We start from the raw sequence: 18732 nt of genomic DNA, 5'->3' as shown, positions 1-18732 counted from the left end.
AAGGGGTAATCCAAATTTGTAGTTAAAGGGTTAGACTGGGGAGCCCAGAGTGGCCTCTGAGCTTGCATCAGGGGTAGGGAGAAACCCCCAAATCTGGAGCCAGGACATCAGAATGAGGGTACCACGTGGCCTGTCAAACATGCAGCTGGAAAGTCAGCGTCCTTTTAGCTTGTAAGATCTGACCCAACTCCCAGTAGCTGTGGTGAGAGAAAGCAGCTCAGCACAGGGAGCTGGTGCCAAAACTGAACAGATGAGAAAAGGTGGATACTGGTATTTTACATTTGATTGATCGACATAAAAATGGATCAACATAAAAGTCGGTAAATATCTTGAAACTAAAGTTATTTTTGTTTAACCAGAGTTTTGCTCACTTCCTTGTGTTTACAAATGAGAAATTCATCATGGTCATCTAATAGCACATCTGGAAAAAGGAGCATGAACTTAGAAGGCACATATTCTAGTTCTGGGTTACTACAAATGACCTGCCTGTGCCCAGCTTCCACTAGCAACTTCTCTGAAGGGACCACATTAGAAGGACCTGGACAGAGTGAGAGTGAAATAAGGAACAGACTTCAAAGTCAGAAAAGAGACCAGGCTTCCTGGTCAGACAGGGACTGGTGAGGGACCCAAGACCTGAAAGGCTCCTGTCTACCTTTAAGGTGTGGAACAGAATTCACCCCTTAGAATAACCCACCACCTAAGATCAGAAGGACAGCATTTACACAGGACAACGTTCAGAGGGCTCAGAAAGGAGGACTGGAAACAGAAAACACAGGCTGGGAATAGGATGAGTGAAGAGATGGCAATGGTTGAATTGAAACAAAACATATAAGGATTTTTGAATGTGGGCTGCCCTGTAAACCTTTACCTAATTCACAATAAAAAAGGGGGGGGTGATAACCTACTAATCCTGGCATTTTGCCCCCTCCATCTGTTTACATCAAGCTTTATGTAAATTTTGCTCAAGAATGTCCCTCTCCCACAGGATGGAGGACTGACTCCTTTGGAAGGCTTTTCTTTCTGTTTGTTGCTAGGTGCCAGGGAGTCAGCTCTGACTCAGAGCACAACAAAGTGAAACACTGCCCAGCCCTGCCCAGTCCTCTGGGCTGGTGGTCTGTTTGATCCTACTGTAGGCATCCTGTCAATCCGGCTCCTTTGGTGGAAGAGCAGATCTGGATCTGTTTGAGCTCCAGGAAGCACTGGTAGTTTTGGAATGTCAAGGGAGTGCTCAAGGAGAGAGGGGCCAGCTTAGAAACTGGCAACTGAAGCAGAAAACTTTGAGAGTTGAAATGAGCTGAGTCCGTGAAAGGCTTTTGAGGGGGTAGTGAGAAAATCCCAAATCTGCAAACAGTAGGTCAGAATGAGGTGTCAGGGGACGCCCAAACTTGCAGCTGTTAAGTCGGGGTCCTTTTAACTTGTGAGATCTAACTCCCAGTCACTGTGCTCAGACAAAGGAGCTCAGCCTGAAGCTCAGCTCCGAACTGACTTGATGACAATGTGGTTTTTGTTTTGTTTTAATTTTAGGGAAAGCTAAGAGAATTATATATAATTATACTCAGTGATGTTTTATGTGAAAAAACATTTTGTAATATAAAAGAATGGAACTATAAAAGCATATGTTTGTAAAATATAAATATGATTCTATCAGGAAGCAGAAGAGAATAAATAAAAGAAATTGTGTGAAAACTCAAGGTTGGGGGGGGGGAGGGGGAATAGAAACTGGGCCAAGAACAGAACACACTCATTAGCAGCCAAAGTCCCACATAATGACCAATAGCAAAGGGGTCCATGGTCAGGCAGCCAACGGTGACCCCTGGAAACCAAGCAGAAGCAGGACCTAAGAGCATGCTCCATAAAGCCGAATTAGCCAAATGTACTAACCTGAGCAATGATCATTCTCCATCTAGAACAGCGGTTCTCAACCTGTGAGTCCTGACCCCTTAGTGGGGCGAATGACACTTTCACAGGGGTCACCAGATTCATCATAGTAGCAAAATTACAGTTATGAAGTAGCAACGAAAATAACTTTAGGTTGGGGGGGGGTACCCACAACATGAGGAACGGTATGAAAGGGTCATGGCACTAGGAAGGTTGAGAACCACTGTTCTAGAAGATGAAACTTCATGGACTTGTTCATTACAATCAAGGATTCATTAAAATCAGCCAATAAAAACTCTATAGCTCACAACTGTCCAATTTCATTATTGATAAGCCCACCATGAATTGAGCGGGAGCACAATGATGCCTTACGACAGCTACGAGAAATACAATGTTTCTGAATAATGCTGACAGGTCAAGGCAAATGAATTATAACCAAGCCAGTGTTGTAAGAGTGGTATTTAGACAGACTCTTCAAAAATATTCAGGTATGACAGGGAAAGAGACACAGAGACTGTTGCTGACTAGATGATATGAAGACATCTATGAGCTAAACTGAAGTGTGGGCCAAAAAAGGGACATTGATGGAAAGTTGATTTTCTAAAATATAAGTATCTTCATTCATAATATGTATTAATGCTAATTTACTCTATTTGAATCAATATCCCGTGGTCATGGAGAGTGTCAGCATTTGGAGAAGTTGCCTCCAAAGGAATTATGTATCCAATTTTTAAAACCTTTTTGTAAGTTTAGAATTCTTTCCAAATGAAAGTTTTTTGAATACATAATACCCACATTTAAAAGTCTATCATTTAGAGCTAGATGAAGAGTTATAAGGCCCTGACATTTGAATGAAGAAAAAAAATAGGAGCTATTGCTCAGCAAACCATTCCACTGACAACAATGAATGGAGAAAGAGACGCAGTTCGCGTGACTTACACTGGAGGAATTCTTCTCTGTTTCTGGGCTCAGGTCTTGAGGTCTTATATTTGTGCTGAATCATAGAAGACACTTGAGTTCTGATGTCATATTCCTCTAGAAAAGCAGAGAGTCGTAAGTGTACACCTGTCCAGGTGGTCAGGAGAACCGAATGAGCGGGATTAGCATCTCTGAAAGCCATGATCCAGGGACCCTATTTCTCTCATCGATGAAGCAAAATAAATGGAAAAAGACCCGGAACCCACTGGATTTCCCTTAGCCGTCCAGGCCTTAGGCAACTGAGAAACTAGCCCTACACATGCTAGTCAGTTGCCTAACTCACTGTCGCTGCGACTTGTGATCAAATAAAATTGTCCAGCTGTGTCCCTTTGTATCACGGATGTTGCCCTCCCTCTTCGTCCCCAGCAGCCACACATAGCACAGCGGCAGCCCGGAGAAGGCCTCACCTTCCCTGGAGAACTCCTGGAGCTTTGCCTTGTAGTTCTGCAGCAGCTGGATTAAGTGGACAGTGGAATCTGTGATGACCTTGCGGATGCCAGAGAGCTTATCCTTCAGTCGAATGTAAACACTCGGGAAGGTACTGTCCTCCGTGGTCTTAAACTTGCAGAATTCCTGCAGAAAAGGATACATTGCTTAGATGTCTGTGTTCCTTAAAGTCTCCTCATTGTATCAGTTTCTGCAGCTGATGGGCTGATCGTAACAGGAACTTTACAGAGAAAGTATAGCGTGAGCATCCGGCTTGGCGCCTGACCGCACGGGAGCATTTATCTTTCCCTAATTCCTATACTCTACTTTAGAGCTTGAAACATTGACGTTTCAAAGCAGCAGGATGATCAGGAAAAAGCGTTTTCAGGTGTTCGAATATTAAAATTCAAGTGTAGTCAAAGCACTGACGAGCAACGTGGATACAGCAGTAAACCTAGTTATGAAAACGGTTTGTATCAAAATGGCTAGACAGATCAGTGGAACTGATAGAAAAAAATCAACAAAACAGACTGTTGACATATAAAGAGATTGCCAAGTGTTTTAATACAGTATTTAAAAGTGTTTACCGTTAAGTGTTTCGATAAGTGTTTATTCCTTTAGTAAGGAGCCTTGGTGGAATGGTTGGGCAAGTGTTGAATGGCTAACCACAGGGTCAGGGGTTCAAGCTTACCAGTCACCCCAAGGGAGAAAGATGAGACTGTGCTCTTACAAAGATTTACAAAGCCTCAGAAACCCAGATATGGTTGCTATGAGTCAGAATTGACTCGGTGGCAGTAGATTTGGGTCTATAAATGTTGGACCATACAAAAAGGGAAACATTCTAAATTAGTAGAAGGGATGAATTCTTCAATACGCAATATTGGCTCAAATGACTAATGAGTTGGGGGGGGAAGAAATTCTCTTTTGCCAAAATAAATATTGTTGTTGTTGAAAATGCCATCAAGTTGATATTGATTCCTATCGATCCCACGTACAACAGAACAAAACATAGTCCAGTCCTGCACCAGTCTCACGACGCTCTGATGTTTGCACCCATGGTTGCCGCCATGCTATCAATCCATCCTGTCAAGGGTCCTCCTCTTGTTGCTGCCCCTCTACACTACTAAGCAGGATGTATTTTTCCAGGGACTGGTCTCTCCTGAAAGCATGTTCAAGTCTGGGAGACAAAATCTTGCTAATAACAGGTTTCGATATTATAAAATAGAAAATTATATATGAGGAGCTCCAAACATTTCGTGGAGATTAGAATGAAAAGGTAATAGAATTTTTCCGTGAATTTTTTGAAGCCTCCTTATATACACTCTTTTGGTAGACACTATTGGGAAGAAGCTTAATTTTTATTCAAATTCTTTTTGTGTTTGGATACTGAAAAGCAAAAGAATGGACAGAAAGAGGAACATTCTACCAATGGTTTTGTCCATCTTTCTCGGTCAATTCTCAATTTCTTTCACTTATTAAAATGTTAACTATGGTTATTTCTCAATGAAGAAATTATAGGTGATTTTTCTCCTTCATATTTTTCTGTATTTTCCAAGTTTTTCACAATATAGACATGTTGGTTGTCGAGAAGGAATGTTTTTAAATGAAATCAAGGGAAATAATTTGTATTTATATATATTAGAAAGGCATTCTGGTGGTGCAGCGGGTTAAGCATCTGACTTCTAACAGAAAGGTCGGCAGTTCAAACCCACCAGCCACTCCAAGGCAGAAAGCAGCAGCAGTCTGTGTCCTTAAAGACTTATACATTCAGAAACCACATGGAGGGGTTCTAGTCTGTTCTTTGGGGTCTGTGTGAGTCAGAATCAAGTCATGGCAATGAGATTTTGGTTTATACATATTGGAAAGGGAGAAGTTTGGGAATTACTTGCTCCAATGTGCTCAATTAATAAATAAAGGATTTGAGCCTCAACAAAGAAAGGAGACTGTCTGAAAGGCACTCAGCTACTTAGTGACTGAGGTCAGTAGTGTTTCAGTGATAGAATTCTTGCCTTCCAAGAAGGAGGCCGGGTTGACTACTGGCCAGTGTGCCTTATTTGCAGTCACCCCTGGTCCATCAGTGGAATTTTCTATGTTGCTATTGTGCAAAGCAGCTTTCAGCAGAACTTTCCGACTAAAAGAGGCTAAGAAGAAAGACCTGGTGATCGACCTTTAAAACCAGCTGCTAAAAGCCCAATGAATCATGATGGTGTGATTCACACTCCACCATGGAGATGGCATAGGGTGGCACTGACTTTGGTTCTGTTGGCCCTCTATTAATGGAGTGGGGGGGGGGGAATTCTACAGCAGCAATGATATTCAGGGACAGGTTCAGGCTGCTGGGCCTCACAGCCAGAATAGTGCTCCTTCCCAGCAAGACTCCCTGCTCTCATTAGCTCTGTGGACTAATGGGACCATGCAACCATCAGTCCCCACACCGAGAAACCAGTAAAACTAGATGGGACCCAGCTTCCAAAAATAGACTACTAACCTCTCTGAAAAGGATCGCATTAGAGAGTCCTGGATGGAGTGGGAGAAAAATGTGGAACAAAACTCAAAATCATAAAAGGGATCAGGCTCACTGGTCTTATAGAGACTGATGGGCTCCCCAATTCTACAGTCCTTTGTCGTCTCTCAGGCCTGAGTAGAAAACTGATGATCTGCTTTGTATACCCTTCACATATTTCACAATTTAAAAAAAATTAAGACTCCATTCTGTGCAGATCTGATTGTCAGGGGATATGACATACTATATATTATAATGGATTATAATGAAAAATCATCACGAAAAAGCCCTCCCTCAACCACCCCAGTACATACAACTATCCTTGCGAGGCGCAGGTCTCCTGTCTCATCCCTGCTATACGCTTACCGCAGACAAACCGACTGGTTATCAAACTGAACCGCTGTGATCACATCAGCAGCAGCCCTGGAGTAAGGATTTCATTGTAAAGACCAGGCTAATCAGGTCATGACATGTCCATGCCTGACGGGCACCGCGGCCTCACGTCATAGCATGTATGGTCCACCACGCTTAAGTACCTGAGTTCTCTGCACGGCTGTGCCCTGTACCCCGAACTTTCTCTTACTTGGATACTATTCATCTTCTAAGCCTTCTTCATCCTGATGACCGAAGATCTGTTCCCATAGCTCCCCGTGCACCCCACTTATCACAGGCCGTTTCAGTGTCCCTTACAGATCTGCCATGCCACTGGGCTGTCCTTGGGAATAGGAACAGGGTCGTCATTGACTCCATAACCAAATTTCTAGCACAGGCCAAGGAGAGCATGGATGTTCCTTGGGGCCGTTCACGTGGATTCCCCCTCTGTCCCCTCTACTCCCGCTTACCTCCAGGAACAGGACCGTGTTGCTGATGGAGGCCACCATCTCCAGCTCCTGCTTGCTCTTCACTATTCCTGCACTCCTGTGTTCCAGGTGGGCCTTGATGCCGCTGGTCTGGCTGAGCGCGGCCTGCTCCTTTTCCTCCAAGAAGAGCATCACATCGGCCTGTGCCTTCCTCACGGCTGCTAGCAGCTCCCCAAACTGCTCCTCAGCCGCCACCTTCACCTCTGAGACCGACACCTCATGGGGGAGACAAAGGCAGCCAGGAACTGGTTAGTGAGGAATCCAACTGTAGCAGAGCTCAAATAAAGAGCACGTATAAGGAACGATGTTCAAAGGAAACCCATGCTCAGGTGAACTCTGGGTTCCTTGAAAACAACTCTCCCTGGGTGGTGCCAGCAGCGAACACACTTGGTGGCTCACCAATAGGCTGGTGGTTTGAGCCCATCGTTGGTGTCTCGGAAGAAAGGCCTGGCAATATACTGCACCCTGCCCCACCCCCAGAAAAAAAAATCAGCATTGGAAACTCTGGAGTACAGATCTACTCTGACACACATGAGGGCATCATGATTCAGAGCTCACCCAATGGCAACTGGTCTCCAGGGTGTAGACACTTATTTGCCAATCATTGACTTAGTCTTCTCATTCTTTGATAAGAGATTGGATTATTTGACCTTCGAGATCTCTCTGGCTCTGACAAGTTGGGGCTGTGACTCAAATCTCTAACATTAATTCAGTTGATAGTTCTATTTCTAAAGCAGATTCATGATTTGACTTTTTAATGCCAATCCATAGCATACATCCGTGTTTTGAGCATTTCCGTTTGCCTGCTTAAGCTGACCTCTTGTTCCATCAGAGCCCAAATCAGGTATCAACCTACAATGTCTTGGCAGACACAAGGTCCCCACAACCCTCAGGTGTGAAGACCAGGCCTCACACACTCGCAGATGAGCAGGCCGGTGCAGAGCGGAACGTTGCATTCAGAAAAGCCACAAAATGAAAGCAATGGGACAGACGTCAATGCTCTGCAAGGTCATTTTTGTCCGTGTGGGACGGTCTCATGGTGACCCTCTTTTACACAGGACTTTACTAAAGATTGTGTTTATAGAGTCGATCCAAGTTTAAGTGTTTTCCTCCTCTCTTCAGCAGTTCTTAAGTGCTGTGATGACAGCTCTCTTGGAGAAGTCCCTCGGTTCTCACAGCACAGACACTAAGTATCTTGTGGAACATATTAAAAATTTCTTGGATATAGTAATTCTTTGCTCATACCCCTTCTACCCCCCATCCTGCTGCCTACACTCGTCTCTTCTCTTGTTCCCATTTACTCCAATTCCAAGTGAAAGCTCTCTGAATAGGCGAGCCTAGTGAAATCTGTTTTCTACTTTTCTTCCCAAGAATAAGGCCCAGGCCTGAAGACCCAGGGCTCCAAAGAGCCCCACACCACAAACACCTTTGGTCTGCGGCTGCCTCCTATGCAAGGAAGATGGGGAGGTTGGGAGAGAGAACAATAAAACCATACAAGAATGGAGATCTTAGCAAAGTAGGCACTCAGAAGGGATGGAGCTCTGGGCCCAGGGGAAATGGGAGCCTTGAGGTGTCCCAGGAGACAAGGCAAAGGAGGAAAGGCACAGGAGAGAAGGCACCATGCTGGGCCGGGGTCCCTGTCTTGGACCAGGCTCCGCAATACAATCAAACCACGCAAGAATGCTCAGGGTCCAATCAGAGTCTGATCCGCAAGTAGAAGAAGTGGAAGAAAGAAGGAAGCAAGGGACTTTCTTTCCGAGGGGGAGGTGAGAAAGACATGGAGAACCTCTCCCTCTACACCTTCATTTGTACGCTGACTGTTCTATCGCCTCCTGGCATCCTTGAGGTTTGAACAGCCAGACAGAGCTGAAAGCAATGGAAAGCAGTAATCGAATTAAGAAAGAGGGTGCTTGGGACATTTTCTCCAAATTCCTCAAGCCCAAACCAAGAAGAGCCTAAAGAAAGTACTGTAAGCATGCGACATGAATATCTCAGAGAACATAGAAACAAGAGCCAGCGCCATTCCACTGCATGGAGATCCTGTAGATGGTTTCTGAGACCGCAATCTTTCCAGAGGCACACAGCTTCCACTTGCTCCCGTGGAGTGGCAGGTGGGTTTGGCATGCTGACTTGGAGATTAACAGTCCAATACCTACCCCACAGTCATACCAGGGCTCTTCCTAGCACCCAAAAATGGGGAATATTATAGGTCATTTTCTCAGGTAAGAAAACAGAGACACCGAAAATTTTTTGAAAAAAAGAACAAAGTAATTTTCCCAAGATACATAGCTTAGGTTTCGATACAACGTATCTCGAGCCCTTTCTGTTAATCGCCCTCCTACACCGTCTCTCAGCAGGTGCTACGGTGGGGGGTCCTAGATGATTGCAGACCTAGCAGCTCAGCAGTCACAACCTGACCCTGTCCATCGGTGCTCTCTCCAGGACCATCAGGGAAGGTGTGGGGGACATTTAATGAGTTTTCAGCCCACAGACTCTAGCTCTGGAGTTGCTCGGAGGCAGAGTCTCAGCCTTTTCAACGGAAGCCCTCAAGCACCACGCCCAAGTCAGAGAAGGGGCAGGAGTTAGGCTTGAAGGACTGTGAGCAACGAAGAGGCACTGCCTCCCCGCAGAACAGACTGACTGCATCCGCAGCACGCTGCTGTGCAGGCGACCAAAGAGAAAGATGCTGAGCCACTTCAGCAGTTCCTAAGTCAATTGTTGCCAGGAAATGATGCCTCATTGTAAAGACTGAACGTAAGCTATGGAGTCCCTGGGTGGTGTAAACAGTTAACATGCTGTGCAGCTAGTCGAAAGTTGGGTAGTTCAAGTCCATCTAGAGGTGCCACAGAAGAAAGACCTGCGAATCTGCTTCTAAAAAAATAAATAAATCAGCCATCAAAAACCCTAGGGATGGGGGAAGGGAGACAGCAGTTGGCATAAGATATGAAAATAATAATAATTTATAATTTATCAAGGTGTCAGGAGGGTGGGAGACAGGGAGGGAGGGAAAAGAGAGGAGCTGACACCAAGGGCTCAAGTAGAAAGTAAATGTTTAGAAAATAATGATGGCAACATATGTACAAGTGTGCTCGATACAACTGATGCGTGGATTGTTATAAGAGCTGTAAGAGCCCCCAATAAAATGATCGGGGGGGGGGGGGGGGAGCGGTGGAAATCTCTGTCTGAAGTGGCAGATGCCGCCGTGATGGAATGCAAAGAAAGAAAGAAAGAAAACCATATGGAGCATGGGTCTACTGTGACATACATGACGTCGCCATGACCCAGAATCAACTTGACAGAAATTGGTTCCATTTTGGGTTGAACCATAGCTGCATTTAAACATGAATTTCAACTTGTATTTCAAGATCACAAAGAAGTAAAAGGCAAGAGATCTACTTCGGAAAATAGTCCACTTTCGCTTGTTATCCTTTTTAAAAATTTACTTTAGGAAAAGTACTGTTGCCGATGACTCGGGCAGGTTCTACGTTAAGTAAACGTGCTCTAGCTCTCGCTCCTACTCATTGCTCATAGCAGCTTCCCTAAGGCTAAGCGGCATGAGCCTCCAGACAAAGTGCAGGCTCCACTGAGCTCCTCCTGTGGCAGGCTGGTGGCCAAGGAGGCACCACTGATGTCAGTGAGTTGACGCTTCTGCTGTCAAATGTGGCTTCAAATTCCCCAGCCTCGCATTGAGAAAGGCTCCTTCCTTGCATAGAAGTGGTATATGCAAAGGATGCCATTTATAGCCTGAAGAATAACAAGAAATAATAATGCAGAGAGGAGAGGGCACCAAAGAATCAAAAGAGCCAAATTCCCTACAAAGGTTACAGATGGAGCACATTCCTGTCGAGATTCTGAGTCATTCTCAAGGCAGAAAAGGACCAGCCCAGGTTCTTCTGCTCCACCCTGCATGGAGAGGCCAGGACCCAATAAGCACGCCACCTCTGTTATCAGTTCCCTGTACACAACAGCCACCACATTAACAACCTTCCCTAGTCACCTTGCGGTTAGGGCTTTGAGTCGGAATCTTGAATATTCAGAAAATGAAACTCTGGAAAAGACCGGATGCCCTGTGTGATCCTCCAGACTTGTTAAGGCCTGGAAACTTCTTTTCATCAGGTTCCCAGGAGCCCTGCTAGCACAGTGATGAAGCGCTCACGAAAGGTCAGTGGTTCAAAACCACCAGCCCCTCAGTAAGAGAACATACGGCGGTCTGCTTCCACAAAATTCATAGTGCTTGAAAGTCCCTGGGGCCACTCTACTTTGTCCGATAGGGTCACTATGGGCAAGACTACACCCAACAGCAATTGGTTTGGTTTCATAAGATTATATGGGAAGAAACACACACAGACACACACACATTCTTTGTTGTTGAATCAATGCCGATTCATGGTGAGCCCAAATATTACAGACCAGAACTTCTCTCGTAACTAATTTTTTTTCTTTCTTTTAAAAAAAAATCATTTTATTGAGGGGGGGGCATACAACCCTTATCACACTCCATCCGTCCATCCATCCATTGTGTGTCAAGCACATTTGTACATTTGTTGCCATCATCGTTCTCAAAACATTTGCTTTCTACTTGAGCCCTTGGTATCAGCTCCTCCTTTTTTCCCCTCCTTCCCCCATTCTCACTCCCTCATGAACCCTTGATAATTTATAAATTATTATTATTTTGTCATATCTTACACTTCCTAACTAATTTTTACAGAAGCAGATTGCCCAGCCTTTCCTCCATATCACTGCTGAATGGGTTTGAACCAGCAACCTTGAAGTTAGTAGTTGAGCACAAACCGTTTATACCACTCATGGACCTTGTGGAAAGAAAAGAGAGCTTTTAAAGAGCTTTAAATGAACACATATATTATATGTGCTGGGTAGATGGATGGATGGATAGACAGACAGGTAGACGAATGGACAGGTATGTGGTAGCAGGAATCATTCTTGGTATACAAGGATGGTACCACTCTTTTGCATTCTCTTAAGCTTGCCACAAACAACAGCCATTTGTGGAACTGTTGGCATCTACTTTATTTAGTTTATTTAGAAATGAGCCACCAGGTAAGGAGACTAAAGCTCAATGATCAGGTGCACCAGTGGTCTTAATCATGGACTATACTTGAGCCCAGCAATTCTCAACAGTTTGTTTCCTTCACCACCACCATGGACTATTCAAGGTATCCTGGTGGCATAGTGGGTTATACATTGGGCTTCTAATCTCAAGGTCAAACCCACTAGCTATTTCTCAGAAGAAAGATGAGATTTTCCTCCTCCATAAAGATGTACAGCTTCCCAAACCCACAAAGGTGGTTCTGTTCTGCCCTCCAGGGTTGCGATGAGTCAGAATCAACTAGAGGGCAATGGGCTTCAGGTGGCGCGGTCCTGGTGAGAATCGAATGCCTGACACCTGCATGGTGGACACGACACCAAGGGTGTGCATAATTCCTGGAGAATTAGCAAACCCCCCACCCCCACACACCCACATTCACACGTTCTCCTGGTCAAGAATGCAGGTGCAAAGGTAAAAACAAGAATGCGCTTGTTATAGAGCTAATCTGAGCCCAGCTCTACATTATTACAAACAATTCATTTACCAGCTTTGAAACTTCAACTATTTTCAGACTATAGCAAGGTGCCCCTTCCCCATGCTGCAGCAGACCTTACCTACAATTCCCACATAGCTAAGCCACCCAAGGAGCCTGTGGACATGGAGACAAGACCCGCAGCCCCAGCCCCTATCTCTCCGTCAGCCCAGCTGACCCTGTAGCAGCAGCCAGCGATGCAAAAGACTGCCTGGGCACCCAACACAGACTTACCAACACCGATTTCTGGTTTGTCTGGAGCCTGGCAATGGCATCTTCATTCAACCTAAGCTTCTGCTCCAGGTCAAACTGGATGGACCGAAGTTCCGCCTGGTAGGGAGAAAAAGAGAGTGTCCTTTACATGGGGGTTCAGATGTACCCAGCAGTACCATAGAAGAAAGGCCTGGTGGTCTAGTTCCAAAGCCTCATCACTGGCGAACGTGTGGAACATGACCCACATAGGGTCACCGGGAGATGGAATGGACACTAGGAACACTGGTTCTATAGTTTTCTGTTCCAAATTCCTCCTTTAGCATAGTAGCCGAAGCCTGAAATGCTCCACGACTTCCTGCGGACTTCAAGTGCCTTCTTTTCTAGCCGGCTCTCATTCGGCTGTCGAGCAAAGAACACAGGGAGCAACTTCCCGAGTATAGAGTGGAATTTCCATCAGAATCGCGAGAACTTCAGGAGTCCCAACTGTTGTTTGTAAGTGATGTCATGTGTGTCAAAGTAGAAGCGTGCTCCACAGGGTCCTCCCTCTATCTGCTTCCCTCGCTTCTTTATTGCCATTTGGGAGAATGTTCAGAGGGCAAATGGTCAGTTTGTGGTCAGCAGTTTACACACGTTTGGCTTCAGGTCATCCATTGCAAGCCTCTGATGAACGCTTGGATGAGTTTCCTAACATCTCTAAACGTCTCTTTCTTTCCCTGTGGACGAGAGACAAGGGTCCCTATTTCATAGGGCTGTGGTGAGGATTCCATGAGATCATATGTGTTGAGGAACAACTGAAATCAGGACCTGGCACCTTTGCAAATGCTCCAGAAATGTTAGACTTGTGGCAGTGACTATTGTCTTTGCCACTGCCCGCCCCCGCCCCCACCCCCACCCCCATGGTATTCTGCATTCTCTCGGAGGGTCAGGCACAGAGAGAGCCCGCCACCCTCTCACCTTCACGGACGCCACTCCTACCTCTCAAGTAGTCCCCCCTCACCCCCCCACCGACTGCCCCAACTAGGCAAGTGCCTGTCTGAGAACCAGGACCTGCCTGCTTTGACCCCACAGCCAAGCAACACCTGCCTCTGAGAATGACCCCGCTAAGCGCTTTCTGTAAAACCATGCGCCAAAGCACAACATGTAATCTTCTCCAAGCATCAGTGGCCCCCTTGCTTCCAAAAGGGCATGAGACAGCAACATAAAAGAGGGAGTTTCAACTGCCTTTAATAGCTCATGTGTGCAGTATTCTCTGTGAGTTGTGGTGCCTTATAATAACTCAGAGGGCATACATTAAATGTCTCCCCACTTCTCCCGTGGTAGAGTAGGGAATCCCAGGTCCTCTGGGGAGGGAGGCGGCTGGCAGGGCATTCACACAGGCGCTCTTCAGCAGGCAGGGAAGGTAGGCTCAGCCTTTGGATCACTGATCTGCACTGGGTACCCAGACCTGAAAGTGATACCTGAGGCCTACACTGGGAGGTCCAGGAGTGGGATGGCTGGTTGCAGATAATGGTGGATCTTAATATATGCCAAGTTCACCTAGTGGACGCCACCCCAGGGGTGGGAGAAAACAGGGACTGCATAGCTAATGAGGACTTGTCTGAGTGAGTCACCTGAGACAAGGCACTCATCAGTATGACGAAAGGTAGGGCTATGGTGAGAAACAAGTATCTCCAGTTATTCCTGTTCCAGGGAAATTCCAGGTGCCTCCAAATGTGATTCATGTTTCCCCAAGATATAAGCCGTCTATAGCTCTCAGGTCATGATGAGCCTGCACAAAAGGACAGTGATGCCTATGGACAAGACAGGTGGCTGCCGTGGCATCAACTCCAGCTCCTAGCAAGCTGATGCACAACAGGATGAAATGTTGCCGTCCTCACACTCATGGAGGGTCTCCCTCGCCCTCTCTGGCCTTCCACTTCCCCAAACATGATATCCTCCAGCAACTCATCCCTCCTGGTGATCGGTTCAAAGAAAATTAGTTGTGATCCACAAGGTTTCCAGAGAATGCACTTCAGAAGTGGATCACCAGGCCTTTCTTCCTAGTCTTAGTATGGAAGCTCTGCTAAAACCCGTGTGCCACGGATGATCCTGCTAGTACATGAAATATGGATGACATAGCTACAGGCATCGTAGTAAAACACCAGCCACCACAGTACAGCAAACTGAGAGATGGGTGGGTGGTGGCCCTGCATGCACAGACAGCCACACATGGAGAGTCCTGCCTTGGTCAGCAAGATAATATTCAATAATGTACCAAAAACTCAATGCAATCCCCTGCCATTGAGTCAGTTCCAACTCATAGCAACCCAAAGCACAGGGTAGAACTGCCCCTGTAGGTTTCCAAGACTGTAACCCTTTATGAAGTAGAAAACCTTATCTTTCTCCCACAGAGTGGCTGACCTTGCGGTAAGCAGTCCAGTGTGTAACCACTATGCCATCAGGGCTCCTAGATATTGCACAAAGGACACCCTTCAGAAGTAGATCACCAGGCCTTTCTGACTAGTCTTAGTATGGAAGCTCTAATGAGGGCTTCTCGGAGTGAGTCAGTGGAGTCAGACCTTGCTGGTTGATTGAATAATCTGGGACAAATCATTTTACTATTTCTCCTTTGGTGCTGGGCCACATAAATGCATTACAGAATGTTCTTCCTTCTATCTATATAGAACAAAGGTGGCACTCAGGGCATGGTACTCGGTGTAAATGAGGACAGGAGAGGGGATAGGAGAGAGAAGAAACTCCAGATGGTGCCAGTTCTTTTGTATTTCCAACCAAGCAGGGTTAGCCCAGTGGAGTCTGCATGCTACCTCCACTCCTTAGTCAATTGGTCAAAACCTACGACATGCCAATTCAGTCAAATAAGATGAAACCCGGGAAAAGATTAAACTCATGGAAAACCCACAGTCTGCTAGAATAGTGTTTAAAAAGAAAGGTAGGGGGAAGGTATTTAACAATAAATCCAAGCCATTCTGTAGAATTTCTAGAAGAAATCCTTTGTCTGGGTGACCTCAAATTACCTACCTTCTGGCTTCCAGGGTTGTACATCATGCAGGTTGACCTGGACTCCACCTGGAGTGCAGACACCGCACAGATTGCCCTAGGTTACATTCAGCCCTGACTGTCTGGAACCAGGGCTGAAAGTGAATGACGAACCTGTCACTTGTGGATTTTAAAGACCTAAGAACGAATCTAAGAAAGTTTGGGTCTCTCTTCCTCCAGGAACACTTCCCTGGCATCTCACCCCCTGGTGATTCTCCCTCCTCAGAACAGGCAGCAATTGCTTTCCCTTGGGAAAGTGTGGAAAGAGTCACAGTCTCAGGAACCCACAGGGCCTGGCCTACTTTGTCCTATAGGGTCACTGTACATCAGAATCGACTCAATGGCAGTGAGTTTGGTTGTTTGGATATATGTTCTGGCTTCCTGATTGGAATTCAAGATTCCAAGGACAGACGATGTAGCCCAGCACTCATCTGAAAGACCAGCTCAACAATGTTTGATAAGCTTGAAAATCAGGGAAGACCCACATATACTTTGTGGGTCAAAACAAACAGAAAAATTGGGCCATAGAAAAATTCCCTATCTTACAATAGACACATGAGTTCTCATTTTCCGAAAAGCCAATTCTAAGAAATGGAAATAAGCTGCTGCTTCTGGCAAGGACAGCTACTCTTAAAATGGAAGGGGCCTATTCTAGCTCAGAAGCAACCAAGCCCACAGGGAAGAACCACACAAGCCTGTGCGATCACTAGGTGTCGAAGGGATCAGGTATCAGGCATCATCAGAAGAAAATATATCATTGTGAATGAGGGGGAGTACAGAGTGGAGACCCAAAGTCCATCTGTAGGCAATTGGACATCCCCTTGGCTTACAGAAGGGTTGCTGGGAGGAGATGAGCCAGTCAGGGTGCAGTGTAGCAACAATGAAACATACAACTCTCCTCTAGTTTCTAAATGTACCCCCCCACCCCACTCTCATGATCCCAATTCTACCTTACAAATCTGGCTAGACCAGAGGATGTACACTGGTACAAATAGGAACTGGAAACAGGGAATACAGTGCGGATGATCCCTTCAGGACCAGCGGTGAGAGTGACGATACTGGGAGGGTGGAGAGAAGGTGGGGTGGAAAGGTGGAACCCTGGGGGGTGGACATCAGAAAAGTGGGTGAATTTGATGTATGTATATGTATGGATTGCGATAAGAGTTGTATGAGTCCCTAATAAAATGTAAAAAAAGAAAAGGGGAAAAAAAAGAAAGAAAGAAAAGAAAATGATTAGGGCAAAGAATGTACAGATGTGCTTTATACAATTGATGTATGTATATGTATGGACTGTGATAAGAGTTGTATGAGCCCCTAATAAAACGTTTTTAAAAAAAAAAAAGAAAAGTGGGTGAAGGGAGACATCGGACAGTGTAAGATATAAAAAAATAACAATTTATAAATTATCAAGGGTTCATCAGGGAGGGGGGAGTGGGGAAGGAGGGGGGAAATGAGGAGCTGATGCCAGGGTCTTAAGTGCAGAGCAAATGTTTTGAGAATGATGAGGGGGAAAAAAGAGTGAATTGCCAAATATACTTGATATGAATTGAAAAACAAAAAAAAATTGAAGGGGCCTCAGGAAGGTGGCTCAGGGCAGAGGAAAGTACTGAGATGGATTAGGAAGAGCCAACCTCCAGAAGCAAGAACGTCTCTCGGAAATCCACAAAGAGGTTTTGCCCATTGGCATGGCTAGGCACCATGGCAGCTTCAGAAAGAACGCGCTTGATTAGATGAGGCATCGATCACCCTGTGGATCCTAAGCAGGTTCTCACCTGCTTTGCACCCTCCTAACATCTTCTGTCATGTGTTGCTACCTGTGCACAGCACAGGGTGGGACCTATGGTTAATATGCTCAGCTGCTAACTGGAAGGTTGGACGTTTGAGCCCACTAGAAGGAGCCTTGGGGGAAGGGCCACGTGATTTGCTTCTGAAAACTCAGCCACTAAAAACTCCTTGGCGTACAGTTCTGCTCTGACACACGTGGCCTCATCATGAGTTGGAATTGATTTGACGTGAACTGGTAGGCTACACATGCCTGTTTGCATAATCAGCCTTCGGCACATTCCAATGTCACCTTCGGTAAATAAAGGTGGCGCACATGGTCCAGAGGAACGGAGACCTAGCCAAGTCCGGCAACATCCTCAAGGTCAGCCTAGTGGAAGGTGCAACACCTTCAAGGCAGCGTGTCTTCTGGGTGGTCTTCTGCTTGCAACAGTGGCTTGTCAGATTTGGAGTGAAGCTGAGATAGGTGTAGCTACACTTAAGGTATAGACTTGCTCTCCGAGCTTAAAGGGACCCAGGTAAAGAGGACGCGAGCTCTCTTCTGCTGCCATCACTCAACATTTAGGGTCAGAGGCTGCGACACTGAAGCTAGAGCTCTGGCAGATTTTTATGCTTAGAAATCTGCCCCCAGGGCCCCTTCCCGAATGGTCATGATTTGACTTTACACAGCGCTCTTCTAGGATGTCTGAATTTGGGGTTTTGAGCGTGAGCTGCACAACTGTTCCCCACTCTGTTTGAATTACTTAAAGTGTCTGTAATACAGTAGATGTCCTACTATTAAAAGTCATATTTGATAGAAGCTGGTCTGGGCATAGGGCATTTTTGAAAGGAAGCTTTAAAAAAACTATAGACGGTGTCTATTTCTGGAGAGGGAGATGTAGGGACCCGGGATGGGAAGAACTAGGTCGTGTTATAATCTATTGCAATGTTTGGTGGAGATTGTCTTTTCACGTGTATGTGGCTTTTCCGGATGAAAATATTAAAATTCAGATATTACACCCAAGAAGAGAAACAGAACACACCTAGAATATGTGCAGCAGGTTTTTGGTGCCTAAAAAAGTGGGCTACACCCCCGGGGAACACTGAAAATAGACTTGGGAGACAGAGTATGGCACCCCATCAAACTCGGCTGGAAAACACTTGTAAAAGCCAACAAGCACCTTGAACTATTTATAGGCTTTCCCATTGTTATTAGTGGCTTTCTGTTATTGTTATTTTGTTCTTGCTTTTTGCTGTTGTTATTGCTTTGTTGGTTTTGACTTCCTTTGTTGTTTTATTTGACTTTGCCGGGTTTTTGCACTTATTAATGTATCTGCATGTCTATTTAGATAAGATAGTTGGGATAAATAATTCGGGGATGAAAAGAACAGGACCAATGGTTCTGGGGGGTACCGGAGAAGGGGAGAGGGAGAAAGGAAAGGGTAGGGGACCAACCAGGAACAAGGGAACAGTAAGTGAGCTTAAATCAAGGGAAAGA

General features: G+C 45.7%; 1 protein-coding gene across 1 annotated transcript in view; it reads right to left on the bottom strand.

Moving 5' to 3' along the window:
• Positions 1-18732, bottom strand: part of TRIM16 (tripartite motif containing 16) — a 79871-nt gene that overhangs the window by 14212 nt on the left and 46927 nt on the right. The window contains exons 3-6 of the mRNA XM_075561045.1: positions 12459-12554; positions 6628-6861; positions 3264-3429; positions 2818-2913 (exon numbers count right to left, since the gene is read on the bottom strand). Of these exons, the coding sequence (XP_075417160.1) occupies positions 2818-2913; positions 3264-3429; positions 6628-6861; positions 12459-12554 (592 nt within the window). The remainder of the gene's footprint in view (positions 1-2817; positions 2914-3263; positions 3430-6627; positions 6862-12458; positions 12555-18732) is intronic.

This window comes from Tenrec ecaudatus, chromosome 10 (genome assembly GCF_050624435.1).
Source record: "Tenrec ecaudatus isolate mTenEca1 chromosome 10, mTenEca1.hap1, whole genome shotgun sequence".
NCBI lineage: Eukaryota > Metazoa > Chordata > Mammalia > Afrosoricida > Tenrecidae > Tenrec > Tenrec ecaudatus.
Note: the sequence above shows the minus strand (reverse complement) of the source record. Positions and strands in the feature narration are given on the sequence as shown.